The sequence below is a fragment of the Miscanthus floridulus genome, chromosome 8 (assembly GCF_019320115.1).
Source record: "Miscanthus floridulus cultivar M001 chromosome 8, ASM1932011v1, whole genome shotgun sequence".
Classification (NCBI taxonomy): domain Eukaryota; kingdom Viridiplantae; phylum Streptophyta; class Magnoliopsida; order Poales; family Poaceae; genus Miscanthus; species Miscanthus floridulus.
Genome location: NC_089587.1, coordinates 151,630,561 through 151,645,190, shown reverse-complemented (window position 1 = coordinate 151,645,190; position 14,630 = coordinate 151,630,561). Strand labels below are relative to the sequence as shown.

Below are 14,630 nucleotides of genomic sequence, written 5' to 3'. Positions count from 1 at the left end.
TGCTTGAAATGATTTCCTTTGGCACTCAAAAGCGTTTGACCCCATTGTTGGCTTGCTTGTTCACCTTGATGGCCACCACCTTGTCATTTTTCTTCTTCTTCAAGAGATAAGGTGTGGAGGCCTTCTTGTCCACCTTATTGGTGTAGGTGTTGGAGAGCTTGCTTGTTTGCTTTTTCTGCTTCTTCTTTGCTCCTCCCCCATTCTTCACCTTGCACTCATAGGACTTGTGACCTTCCTTGTAGCACACGTAACAAACCATGGTCTGTCCTTCATCAAGCTTCTTCACTCCCTTGATGGTGTTATCTTGATAAAGTTGGGTTTGCTTCGCCTTGCCTTTCACTTGAGTCAAGTCCTTGGTGAGGCGAGCTACTTCTTGCTTGAGTTGCTTATTCTCCTTTGCAACCTCTTGTGTGCATGTATCTACAACAACTTTCTCAACACAAACTTGGTTGCACAAAGATGAGTCTAAACGTAAATCATTGCAAGAGGTAGAGGCATCCTTTTTAATTATGTCATTTCTTTTAGATGCCTTGGTGGGGGTATTTTTGACAGCCTCAAGATTAGCAACTTTATTTGTTAGCTCATCACAATGTTTACCCATGATTTCCATTTTAGCAAGCAAACTTTGATAATCATTTTGTGAGCTAGCTAACTTTTTTTTTTAATTTTTCATTTTTCTTTTTAAGTTGCTTATCATTAATTGTGCATGCACTTGTTATTGCACTAGCCTCAAGTTGCTCAATTTTAGTAGATAGTTCAACATTGAGATTTGCAAAGTTTTTATATTGTTCAAGTAAATTCTTGTATGCTTCTTGTGAACTACCTAGCTCTTCTTTTAAATTTTTAAGCTTCTTTTGTTGATTAGTGCAAACTTTAGCATATTTAAGATTTTATTGCACAATTGTATTGTAAGAAGGCAAATCATCATCACTATCACTCTCACTAGAGGATGAGCTTCCGTTACCTCGTGCCATAAGGCACACACGAGAAGAGCTTGATGATGAGTGCTTGTGACCTCATCTCTTGTGATGGTTTTCTTCTTCACTTGAAGAATCATTCCATGACCTTATTGTTGTGAGGGCTTTGTTCTTGCATGCTTTCTTCTTTGTCTTGGGTGTGGGCTTGTTTGGACAAACTTCCACAAAGTGCCCTAACTCGCCGCATCCATAGCATCCCCTCTTTCTTTGCTCGTTTCTTTGATTAGTGAAAATGAGGTCTTGAATTTGGATGGGCACACCCTTGACATTGAGCATTTGGATCATTTTCTCCACCTTGTTGATAAGTTTGATTGATTCTTCATCAAGGTCGGAGGTGGAGAAGGAAGATTGATCATCATCACTTGATTCTTCATCATCATCATCATCATCTTCATCTTTACTTGAGGAGCTTGAGCTTGAGCTTGTCTCAACTTTCTTGCCCTTCATCTTCTTCTTCTCGCTACAAGTGAGAGCTTTGCCTTTGCTCGATGAAGAGGCTTCTTCTTGACCCATCTTGCGTGACATTTCAAATGTCACTATCTTGCCAATGATTATGCCTGAGGTCATGGTGCTCAAGTCCTCCATGTTATGAAGGATGGTGATGATGCTTACATATTTCTTTTGTGGTAGCACGGAGATGATCTTCCTCATGATGTCCGCATCATCTAGCTTTAATAATCCTATAGAATGGAGTTCATTGATAATTAGATTCAAACGGGAGTACATATCACGAACAAGCTCATCATCATTCATTGTAAAGGAATCATAATTTTGCTTAGCTAGACAATGTTTTTGCTCACGAACATTACTTGTGCCGTCATGGAGCTCTTGGAGTTTTAACCAAATTTCATGAGCGGTATTTAAAGTAAACACTTGGTTAAAAACATCCATGCAAAAAGATTCAAACAAGCAATTCTTAGCTCTAGCATTGAAATGCATTTCTTTTTCATCACTCTTTGTGGGTTTTTCGGGATTTTTAATGGGTTTCATCCCGTCACGAGTGACTCTCCATACACCTAAATCAACCGCCTTAAGGTGGCAAGTCATTCTAGCTTTATAGTATGGGAAGTTAGTGTCGTCAAAGTGCGGAGGCCTAGCGGTATTCATCCCAACCACTCTAAATAGCGTTGACTCAACGGCGGTTAAGCCAAAGGTCCAAATTTGAGCCAACCGGCTCCGATACCAATTAAAGAGACCGTGACGCCTAAGAGGGGGGGTGAATTAGGCAACTTAAAATTCTAACTCTAAACTATGGCCCCTTTTTATAACCTTAGCAAAAACTATGCAAAAGATAAACTCTCTAAATGTGCAACTATGGTTTTGCTAGTGTGTTGCTATCTCTACCGTAAATGTAGTAAAGTAATCAATGTAAATGCAGAAGCTAAAGAGCAAGGTAGAGATATGCAAACTCCCGTCGATGACTCCAGTATTTTTACCGAGGTATCGAGAAGCGCGTAAGCTTCCCCCTAGTCCTCATTGGAGCCCCTCGTAAGGAATCCCTCGCAAAGGCCAAGCTCCCGGTCGGGTGACTCCATGGATAACCTCAGGCCTTCTTCACGCACAAGTGGGTCTCCGATGTGCCTCATGGCAAGCCTCTCCTGGATGATCCCCGCCGTCTTCACTATCAAGCTTCCGGCCAAAACGCCGCGGGCCTTGTTCCCTCCGGTACACGATGGCGGCCACACCATAAACGCGGTTGGTGTGATCTCGCAAGACTTCAAGCCCCTTCGATATACAACACTTGTGCTCATAAGCACAGGGTGGCAAGAGGTATGCAAACCTCACTAAACACTAGGCAAACACCTAGAGCAAGCGCATACACAGTGATCTAATCAACCTAAGCACTTTGCAAAGCACTTATGCTAATCACCTAATAAAACACTAAGCACTATATATGTGGAGATCACTAAAATAGTGTATCAACACCCTTGGTATGTTTCCTCAGTTCCACGCTACTCAAATGGCCGGTTGGGGGTTCTATTTATAAGCCCCACTTAGAAAGTAGCCGTTGAGGTCGAATTCCCGCGAAACTATTACTGACCGGACGCTGAATCATCCTGACCGGACGCGTCCGGTCGTCCCGACCGTTGCAGCCGCGAACTGCCGATTGGACGCTGCTAGTGTCCGGTCGCCTGCCACCGGACGCGTCCGGTTGTAGTTTCGTGCGCCTGTAACCTCTCTGTACTCGATCGGACGCTGATGCCCTGCGTCCGGTCGGTTGCCGCCAGCGTCCGGTCCTTGCGTCCGGTCGCCTGTCTGCCGAGCCACCGGTCCAGCGTCCGGTCGTGCTTCCAGCGTCCGGTCGCCTCTGCGAGCTCGTTTCTTCGCGATCTTGCGTACAGCTTGGTTTCTATCTTCATGCTTGGACTTTGCTTGATATCTTAGGTCTTTTCTTGTGCTCATAAGGTCTTTCTTAAGGTGTTGATCATCAGATTATCACATCGCCTTTGTCCAAGTCATGTCTTGCACCCTGTTGAACTACAAAACAAACACTTGCAAATTTATTAGTTCAATTTGGTTGTGTTGGTCATCAAACACCAAAATCTAAAGTAAATAGGCCAAGGGTCCATTTTTCTTACAAAAAGGAAGACGGAGAGGGACTGAGGGAGCAGGGAACTCTGGGAGAGGTGATGGAGCAGCGGCGATATCACCGGATCCAAGGACGACGGTCGCACCAGCGGCGAAGATGGATCGATGAGAGGAGGCGAGTGGCGACAAGCGACCGAGCGGGTGTCGAGTGCGGCGGCGATTGGGAGGGGAATGGGGTTAGGGTTAGGGTTAGGGTGGGGGTGGGGGTGGGGGTTGGGGGGGGGGGTCGCGGTTTATATATGGGGAGGAGGAGGGAGTTCTTGGGCCGACGGCCGCCGGCCTGCTTGCCGTTGGGCTGCTATGGGCCTGCCGTTATTTTGCGGGCCATGCCATGCCGGCCTGTGGGCCTAGGGTGCGGCCCAAGCATGGCCTGCACCCCCGTGCCGTGCCAGTCCGGGCCCATTGACCTTTGGGCCGGGTCAGGCTAGGGCCGAGCCTAAATAGCGGGTTCCGTGCCGGGCTCATGGGCTCGGGCTTTGTGCCTAGATATGGTGGAGTCCAGGACGCACGCGGGATACGAGTGACTTGTCACGGGTCATACATGGAGCGCAGGCGCGCGTGCCCGGCTCAATGAGCCCCTCGCGCACCTAATATTTTTCCAAGCATCGAGGCGGGGCAGGGGGCTAGAGTCCGATCATCAGACCCTAATCCCGCGCCGAACGGGCTAATTTTTCTCGGGCAGAGTAGCCGTTTTCGTCCCTCAACAATTATCCGAGGCTCAATTTTATCCTTAAACTTTCAAAACGATCGTTTAGGCCCTTAAATTTTAGTTTTAGGCTTAATTTCATCCTACAACTATGAAGATGATCGTTTAAGTCGTTAAATTTTGTATTTTGGGCTTAATTTCATCCTACAACTATCAAAGTGCATTTAATTTTTATTTTCAACTCAATTTTGTCTATTTAAAAAAACTTTATATTTTGGGCACAATTTCATCCATAAATTATCAAAATTATAGATCGAATATTATTTCAATATATCCATGCATTCTTAAAGAATAAATATTGTTCAATGCAACTGTAATTGCTCTCACAAATATCATTTAGTTGAATATATATAAATATCACCATTATAAGGTAACACTAAAAATAATAGCTTGAAATTATTAATGGCCACGAAAGAGTTTTTGGATGAATATTATTTTTTTATCTCCAATCGATGGCGGTGTTGGAGCTAACCATGCGCAACAGTGCAGTGTTCCATATACAACGTAGACAAAGTTGAGTTGAAAATAAAAGTTTAAAAAAAAATACACTTTGATAGTTTATAAAATGAAATTGAGCCTAAAATGCAAAGTTTGAAGACTAAAACGATCATCTTCGTAGTTCTAGGATGAAATTAAGCCTAAAAATAGAGTTTAAGGAGTAAAACAACTATTTTAAAAGTTCAGGATTAAAACTAAGTCTCGACTGATAATTGAGCAACCAAAATCACTATTCTGCCTTTTTCCCACGCTGGCAAGGAGCCCACACAAAAACATCACATATAAGCAGCGCAGGCATCGCTTGGGTGGAAGGCTGGCCGTGCAGGGCCCACCTCACCCATATCATTATCAGCTCACCCACTTTCATCAACAAATTTCAAAGTCATAACTTTTAAACTAAACGACCCAATTAAATTCCGATTACACCATCAAATTTCTTACAATAAATACCCCAAAACAAGATCTCACATAGATATATTTAGATAAAATTTTATTAAAGAATATTTATCTTATAAAGATAGAACATTTTCTTTTATTAAGCAAAGACAATGTTTTAGATTCAAAGAATAATGTTCCGTCTTTGTAAGAAAAATATTCTCGGTTTAGAAGAACAATATTATAGTTTTATATTCATGAAATTGATATTATAATATACACAAAAATAAAAAATAAATACATAACTTAAGTAAAAAATAATAAAATCTAGAGCAAAGCATAAGGGAAAAAAATAAAAACATGTAATAGAGAAAAAATTAAAAGAATATCTCATGGATACTTTTTAAACATATTAAAAATACTATAGAACATCACATGAGTACTAAATGAACATCACTAAATACATCATAAAACGTCACTAAATACATTATAAAACATCACATATATATTACGTGAATATCACTAAGTACACCATATGACATCACTAAATACATTATAGAACATCGCATATATATTAAGTGAACATCACTAATGCATCGTAGAACATCACATGTATACTAAGCGAACATCACTAAATACATCATAGAACATAACTAAATATATTATAGAACATCATTAAATACATTATAAAACATCACATGTATACTGTGTGAACATAAAAAACACTATTGAACATCACATGTATATTACGTGAACATAAAAAATATTACAAAACATCACATGTATAACACGTGAACATAAAAAACATTACAAAACATCACATGTATAACACATGAACATAAAAAACATAGAACATCATACATGAACACAAAAAATATATAGAACATCAAAAAATAATATGAAAAGAAAATAAAAGAAAAAAGAAATAAAAGAAAAGTAAATATATATAAAAATATAAAAAATGAAAATGATAGTAAACACATAAAAATAGTAAAAAATGAAAGCTGCAAGAAAAAAGAAAAAAAGGAAAAAATAAACAAAAGAGAAAAAGAAAAAAATTAAAGAAAGATTAAGAAATAAAAACATGAACCAAAGAAAAACGTAATAAGAGAAGAAACAAAAGATAATAAATCAAAAGAAATCAAAAGAAAAAAAATAAAAATAGAACATCACATGTATGGCACACGACATCAAAAAATAATAACAAAAAGAAGAAAGATAAATAAAAAATAAAGAAACATAAAATATAAAAATTAAAAGAATAATAAAAAATACAGAAAACAAAAAATAAAATAAAATAAAAAAACAAAGCACGAAAAGAAAAAAGAAAAAGAGTAAAGAAAAAGAAAAAAAAAGAAAAAAGAAATGAAGAAATACTTAAGTAACTGCTTCCGTACGCTGCACTTCCCGTGTGGGGGCGCGCCTCGTTTTCCCCGCGTCGCTGTTCGGCACGATGCTCTGGTCCGGCCATTCGCACCCGAAGCTTTCCGCTCATCGTCTCTTTTGTAAGGCTGTCTCCAGGAGACCCATGAGGCTCAAACCTAAAATAAATCTGCAACAGAATATATATAGCCTCCAACTATGAAAAGATTCATTTTGAATATTAGAAGAGATATAACACAAATCTAATTATCTACTCTTCTAAAGATCCATTTATAAAAAAAATAAATCTTATTATTAGAGAAAACTAAAAATAGATATCGAACATTTTATCTATAACACTATCCACATGGAATGGACGCTCTGTTCTGGATTTTGGGTAACCGTTGTCGGAGGTGCACACAAACTTCCGCGCCGCCGACCCAAAATGGAATCCGCTGACGGCAGGCATGTCACGAAAACTCGGCCCACTCTGCAGCGGCCCAACAAAGTGAACAAACACGAAGACCCGTACAACGCGACGTCACGACCCAATCCGTCCTCTCCAGATCTCAGCCGAACCACCCAGCCGCGCCGCCCTGATGGCCTACACCACCTCGCCGTCGACGTCGACGGCAGCGGCGGTGGCTTGGGCCTTCGCTGCCGCCACCTGCGTGAAGCTCCTCCTCGTCCCCACCTACCGCTCCACCGACTTCGACGTTCACCGCTACTGGCTCGCCCTCACGCACGCGCTCCCCGCGCGGCAGTGGTACACCGACGCCTCCTCCCAGTGGACGCTCGACTACCCGCCCTTCTTCGCCTACTTCTCCCGCCTCCTCTCACTCCCCGCGCTGCTCGTCGACGCCACCCTCGTCTCAGTCCCCGTGCCCGAGGCGCCGCCCTTCGCGCATCTCCTCTACCTCCGCCTCACTGTCGTTTTCTCCGACTTCCTCCTCCTCTGGTCCGTCCTCTTATTGGCTAGGGACGCGCAGCGGAAGCAGCGGCCGTTCCTCGCTCTCGCGCTCGTCCTATGGTCGCCGGCGCTGCTCGCTGTCGACCACGTCCATTTCCAGTATAATGGATTCCTCATGGGGCTGCTGCTGCTTTCTCTGCACTTCCTCGAGCAGGGGTGGGATCTTACCGGGGGAGTTGTGTTCGCATGCTTGCTGTGCTCGAAGCACCTGTTCCTCGTGGCAGCGCCGATGTACTTTATGTATTTGTTCCGGCATTATTGCTGTGGCCGGGGTGTCGTGAAGGGGCTGGGAAGGCTCGCGCTGATGGGCTCTGGAGTGGCTGTTGTTTTTGCTGCAGCATTTGCGCCCTTCGTGTACTATGGTCAGGTGAGTGAATCTGGTTACTTGAAGTTTTGGATTCAACAACTTGTTGGTGTCTTAGCTATCTCCATACGGTACTTATCTGTAAACATCTAGTTTGTGATGAAAGTAGGAAATGTGGCTTGTGATTTGTGACGGTTGAGACTTGGTGAGTGATACAGTTAATTCAGTTAATTTGACATTAAATCCGGTAGAGGTTTAAACTTGAGCAGTCCACCGTGTTGCTGAATTTCTTATTATTGGAGCTGGAGCTGTTTCAACTTGTGTAGCTCCGCTAATGAATAATAATATTGGTTTTAGTTGTGATAATTGCTGTGGAGTTTAACTTAGTAATTTTTTTCTGCTAATCTTGTTATGTCTGCAAGCTCTGAGTTAAAATAATGTTTCCATACAGCTAACCAATCATGCTAATTCTGCATTTTGTGCTATTAATCTTTTTGTCAAATGAGTTTTTGGATTCCTGTACTAGGATATTTGAATGTTTAGAACTCTGCACTCTTAACAATAGTGATATTGGTAAACTTCAACCTCATCAGAATTTTGGCATTCCACTTTAGCAAATACAAAGATTCTATGTAACAAACATCCATGTACCAGTTTTATTTGCAGTTTGGCTTCATGATTTTATTCCCTTTGATACAAACATTCTATGTAACATTTGTAATCTTTCTGCAGTTAATTCAAATAATTTAATGCTGAATCCTGTGGAGAAGGCCTATAAGTTAGTAGTGCACTGTGTAGCTGTTTTACCAAATTTCTTGTGTGTTTAAGCTTGCTTCAAATCCATGGAGTTTTCCATAGTAAGACCATGTTATCCTTGTCTGTCAGCATCTGAGCTAATCGGTGTTTTCATACAAAATTTACCAATGTACTGCTAATACCTGTGCTAATGAAATCTGGGAGTCCTGTAGATATATGAATTTTCAGTGCTCTGCATTCTTTTTTTTTGTGTGTGTGTTTTGAAATAATAGGAGGGTCTAGCCTCTACTGATTACTCCCTCCATTCCAAATTATAAGACGTTTTAGCTTTTCTAGATACATATATTTTGTTATGCACTTAGATATACATTATGTCTAAATACATAGTTAAAGAAATGGCAAAACGTCTTATAATTTGGAACGGAGGGAGTATATATTAACAATAAGAAAAAAAAAGTCTGTACAAAGAAGGAGCTCTACACTCGTCAATGCTAAATGGATAAACTGAACTTGGTAGGAAGTTTAGCGCCAGCCTTAGAAATGCATACCCATCTGTCTAGCACGTTTTATTCTTTTGCTTGGCTTTGCAAGGGGTGTAATACAACATTGTCTGTATTATATGTCTTTGCTATTGTGGAAAATCCTCTCAGTATATTCACATGTATAAATGTGGTATTGTTTTAATCTGACTACAATTCTCTGCTCTAATGAAGTAATGATTTTGCAGATGCAACAACTAATTAACCGATTGTTTCCATTTGGACGAGGCCTATGCCATGCTTACTGGGCCCCAAACTTTTGGGTATTCTATATTATACTTGACAAGATTCTTGCATTTCTTCTTAGAAGACTAGGCTTTAACATTGCCATACCTGAAGCTTCATTTACTGGGGGGCTCGTTGGTGATTCATCTCCTTTTGCTGTTCTTCCGAAGGTTCTTTCTTCCACCATCCATTCTGCCTGTTCTTTTTGTTTATTCCATTGAAACGTGATGGGTTTATGATTTCATATCTGTGAACTTAATGGATTGCAGGTCACCCCAATTGCTACATTCTTATTGGTCATTCTTGCCATGGCTCCTTGTCTTATCAAAGCATTCTCTAATCCTCAACCAAAGCATATTATTAGATGGGTCTCATATGCATGCACATGTGGGTTTATGTTTGGATGGCATGTACATGAGAAGGCATCACTTCATTTCACTATCCCACTTGCCCTAATTGCCATGGATAGCTTGAGCGATGCCAGGCATTACTTTTTGTTGTCCATAGGTATGTTTTGCTCTTGGATACAGTTCAATGTTTACTTTGTTCCACTTGCGACATTTCTTGAAGCAACGTTTTTGGGTGCCTTTTCTGCCAATGAAAAAAATGTTCTTTTGCGATCTTGCCCACCTCTGTATCTGCGTTATTCCCATATTATGTTTTTTTAAGTAGTATTATGATTGTCATGTCAGAAATGTGATAAACCTGGCTAACTGCCAATTAATCATTTGCTTAAAAAAATTGTCTGCAGTTTCATGCTACTCTCTATTCCCATTGCTGTTTGAGAACCAAGAGTACCTGATAAAGGTGATGCTGCTGCTGACCTACGTTGCCCTCATGTGGGTCGGTTTTACGTCTCATTTTGCAACAATCTCTGATCTGGAAGGAAAGAAAGTAAATCGGTCAGGCAGCACAGTGAAGAAGAATGTCATCATTGGATGGATTGGTTTAAGCTACCTCTTGGGAATTGCAGTTATAGAGTTATGGTCTCAAGTATTTCACCATCATGTATTCGGTGATAGGCTCCCCTTCCTACCTCTCATAATGGTGTCATTCTATTGTGGCCTTGGAATGATGTACTCCTGGGTGTGGCAGCTTGTACATATAGTCAGACACACATGATTTGATTACCGGTCATCAATAGCAGCATTCCCTTGCCTTTCTTGGGTTGAGACTAATTGCAATGACATGCTGCCTGGACCGATGCAGCGGCTAACAGTCATGACTCGTGACTGGGACAGCATTTTCTTTTAGCTGTCGAAGTCATTGTTTGTGTGCAAAAAAAATTATAGATGTGTGACCGTGTTATGATGTAATGTCAGTTTAAGTAACAGGAAAGCTGCTTGTATCAACCCATGCTTCATGCGTGGCACTTTCCCTCCCATCTTTTACAATTTTTGAGTGTGTATGAAGTATCAACGATTCAATTTTATAGAAAGAAAAGAAATCAATTGGGATGTATGATCTTGTCGTCGATCTGTTTACATGCCTATTTTATAGAAAGAAAAGAAATCAATTGGGATGTATGATCTCCTTGTCGTCGATCTGTTTACATGCCTATTACGTTTGCGAGATGGAGCAGTACTTTTTAGCGAACGAATAGTGTATTCTTCTCACAACAAATCAGTATAAGTCGAATTTTAGCGAAACGAACAGGGATGGACACAGGATGTGCACGCTAGTGAGCGATTTTTCCACTGGCTTGCTAGGTACTAGCCGATTTCTCTTTGCCTGATAGCATCTTGGTGTTTCTCGTCTTCTCTGCTCAGCCAACGCCACTCAATGCAGACTTTCCGATTGCCATAGCTCAAGGTCGGCTGATGCTGAGAGTTTACGGCAAAGGGGCTCCCAGTTGCGGCCAGCCGGCCAAGTTTAGAATGACTGGATTGAAATTGAAAGGGGGGAACCAAGGACGCCGGGACAGAGCCGAATTAACAAAAGAAAAACAGTTTAAACTTTACAATTGACTGAATTGCAATTGAAAGGGAAACAAGGGATGGAATTAACAACAAAACAGTTTAGGATTGTCTGAATTGAAATTGAAAGGGGAAACAAGGGACGGAATTAACAAAAAAAGAAAACAGTTTAGAATTGACTGAATTGAATTTGAAAGGGGGGACAAGAAACAAACTGAATTGAATTTGAAAGGGGGAACAAGAGACAAAAACAAATTGAAAAAACATCAAAAATTAATCAGAGCCAAATTTTTTTTGAAAAAACATCAAAATAAAATATCAGAGCCAGGTTTCGATCCTGGGACCTGTGGGTTATGGGCCCACCACGCTTCCGCTGCGCCACTCTGATCTTGGTGTCGAATAAGACTATAAATCCAAAATAACGGATAGTGTTCTACGCTAAGCAATTTTGTTCAAATTACAGTAAGGTATGACAGACTATGACATTCTAAATGAACGTGCACAGAAATTCTAGAGTTCCAAAATAAAACAACACTTATTATTACTTCACCTCATATGTCACTGGTTACCTTGTTCAAACTAGAAATTGCTATGCGGATTCTACGCATCACCAACAGCATTCCCACATAAGCTTCACTTAAACTTGGCATCCACAGCACAAAAACAAAGACATCGACAAACAAAAAGGCAAAGTGAAACGCTGACCCCTTTTTCCCTGATCCCAAGCCTACGTAAAACGTCGATCACCTACGAACTTACCACCAGCATCTCTGCCTTTTTCCACTTGTCCAAAAACTGAAAAAAGCGCATGGACACGGGACACCTGCTTTCCTCTTTCCACCGTCCCGGATTGGGATGTGCATGTTCTTGGTGAACAACAATTTGCCGTCTTTGCAGACATGTTTGACTCGCGTACTTGTACTTTCACTTCACAAATAAAGCTCTCTCACACACACACGGATATAGTCATGTATATAACTTGCATGGACTGGATACTTAAGACCAGAACGACGAAGCCGCAGTCATTTTAGTCAACCGCGTTTCCTTCATCTTCCGTATGGGTCCAAACGCTTGAAAGCTCCTGGGTCCGTGGCAGCATCTGGGACTGGGCCGGGCAACAGTGGTGATGTCACGGAGAATTAGGCCACATGCGAACGCGTCACGTCGCCTGGATTTGATGTATCTGCCCTTGCAAGCGATAGATCAGTAGAGGTAGAGGTAATATTGTTGTAGTAAACCCTCGATTCAGAATGGCGATTACGACAGTAATTTTTGTTTAGTCTTGAGGAAAGTGTATCTGCGTCACGTGTTCGTTGTTTCTCCGCACCAGGTGTTTCGTTACACCCCGGACACGGATCAAGCAATTGACTAACAGAGTCGTTGGCCGGCTGCATTGCACTGCACGTCAGCACATCACCTTCCATGAAGCTGTTGTTACCACGTCAAAGATTTAAGGATAAGGTTTATATTGCTAGGCAAGAATTTGATTTGATCATGGTCACTGATGCAGGGTGCGGAGTAAACCACGCGGTCCTCAATGGTTCAGTTATATTCATGGCAGGTAAACTGAGCGCGCGCCTGGAACATTCCCGGGATGAAATTCAGGCACTGCACGGGCATGCAAGAGATAGCAGTCGTATTCTCGAGTATTCATATGGACTGTTCTTGACGGCTTCCATTGTGACATGATAATATCATATCCCTGGCAGATTGTTTAAAAGATCAAAAGGTCACAGAGCAGGCAAGTCCAACTCCCTGCTGATGCTCATCATGCCATGGCATCAGGGCTGAGCGAATGAGCCGAGAGACGGAGAGACAGAGAAAGACAAAGAGGATCTCGTGAATCATGATGATGCATGGAAGTATGGAATGCAGAACAACAAGTCAAATTGAGCACCAAACAGCTCTGCCTGCTTCCCAGTCCAGGCTTCTCATGTCGCGAATAGCACGACTGCATTTGGTATCCAAGAAGATGCAGGCATGCCTTGAAGCTGCAGCTTTCTCATTGGGCATCCATTCTTTTTAGTATAAGAATAAGAATCCCACTTGCCATCTATTGCAAGGTAGTGCTTTCTTCTTGTCCATAATGACGGAAAACAACAAGGAATCATCTTTTGCTCTTTTGGGCTACATGTAAAAGGTGAAGGTGTAGTAGAACTGGTGGAGTGGAGGTCAGTAGTTCAGGCAAGTCTTTGTGTGATCTTACTATGAGCAAGAGCTCACTTTTACAATGAGGTACAAGTACTGCTAGCCTGCTAGTACGTACTAGTACTAGGAGCTAACGGCATTTCACATCTCAAGGACAGATTCTAAGGCCCTGTTTAGATTCCATCCAAAATCCAAAATTTTTTAAGATTTCCTGTCACATCAAATCTTGCGGCACATGTATGGAGTATTAAATATAGGTAAAAAGAATAATTAATTGCACAGTTTGCCCGTAATTGGCGAGACGAATCTTTTAAGTCTAAATAGTCCATAATTAGATATTTTTTGCCAAATACAAACAAAAGTACTACAGTAGCCAAAAGCCAAAAATTTTCGCATCTAAACAGGGCCTAAATGGAACCACGCACATGATCCAGACCCAGTACGAACCATTGGTGTTAGCAACAAATTTGACCGTTAATGACATCATATAAACAACGAAATTTGCCAATCTCGATCATGTCAAAGAAAAAAAAAGACGGTACGTCACAGACCTCAGTCCTGGATCCCTAGGCCCCCTGCCATGCAATGCAGTGCCGGCGAAACTGTAGTAGAAACAGCAAGCCCTGTGGTGCACTACTGTTACCCATATATTTTAAGTGTTTCGAAGAACCTAGCAAGGGTAGCATGCCTGGACTCCTCCCGATTACAATGCCCCATGGGTTATAGTATTAATAACAAGGCCTGCACGCATCATCAGAAGTCTAGCTTTGATTTGTTTGTTCTCATGCTTCAGACAAACGGCGAATTAGCGATGTTATGGCTGCGTCGCTGCTTTCTCTGCTTTGGAAGGTGTCCAGGGGCCGGGATGCATGGCAGGCCAAAGAAAGAACAAGGTTGTAGTGTGTCTCAAGGCATCTCTAGCTCCCTTAACTTATCCAGCTAGCTTATCCAATAGGCTGATCCGGCGAGGTAGGGCGCCCCTCCGGCGGGACCCCGCCCTCCCGGCCCTCCTGATGAGCTGTGAGGTTGAAGACGAGCAGCACTGCAGGGCGAGCAACGCGGGCCTGTTTTTTTTTAATCTTATCAGCCGGCTTATCAGTTAGTCTACAACATTTTTCTCTTACAACAAAATAGCTTCGGCCGGTTTATTAGCCCGCTTTAATACTAGTCGAATAGGCCAGATGAAATTAGCCACGACCATGCCATCATTTTTCAATTCTTTGCATAGGCAGCTACCTCACTTCCACCTCTAACGTCCCAAGCCG

The 14,630-nt window shown here is 41.8% G+C and overlaps 1 protein-coding gene and 1 non-coding gene across 2 annotated transcripts; one reads left to right on the top strand and one right to left on the bottom strand.

Annotated features, from left to right (window-relative positions):
• The first annotated feature begins 7,057 nt into the window (after positions 1-7,057).
• LOC136473712 (dolichyl pyrophosphate Glc1Man9GlcNAc2 alpha-1,3-glucosyltransferase-like) lies at positions 7,058-10,649 on the top strand. The gene is made up of 4 exons (XM_066471359.1): positions 7,058-7,844; positions 9,265-9,471; positions 9,571-9,808; positions 10,053-10,649. The coding sequence occupies exons 1-4, from the start codon at positions 7,107-7,109 to the stop codon at positions 10,421-10,423; spliced, it is 1,554 nt and encodes a 517-aa protein (XP_066327456.1). The 5' UTR covers positions 7,058-7,106; the 3' UTR covers positions 10,424-10,649.
• Positions 10,650-11,533: 884 nt separating this feature from the next.
• Positions 11,534-11,605, bottom strand: TRNAM-CAU (transfer RNA methionine (anticodon CAU)). The gene has a single exon. It is a non-coding gene; the product is annotated as a tRNA-Met (tRNA).
• Between the last annotated feature and the right edge of the window lie 3,025 nt (positions 11,606-14,630).

Excerpts from the sequence above, each read along its gene's own strand:
- LOC136473712 (XM_066471359.1), top strand. The coding sequence starts at position 7,107 with ATGGCCTACACCACCTCGCCGTCGACGTCGACGGCAGCGGCGGTGGCT. Across the intron at positions 7,845-9,264 it reads CCTTCGTGTACTATGGTCAG|ATGCAACAACTAATTAACCG; the intron begins GTGAGTGAATCT and ends ATGATTTTGCAG. Across the intron at positions 9,809-10,052 it reads TTACTTTTTGTTGTCCATAG|TTTCATGCTACTCTCTATTC; the intron begins GTATGTTTTGCT and ends AATTGTCTGCAG.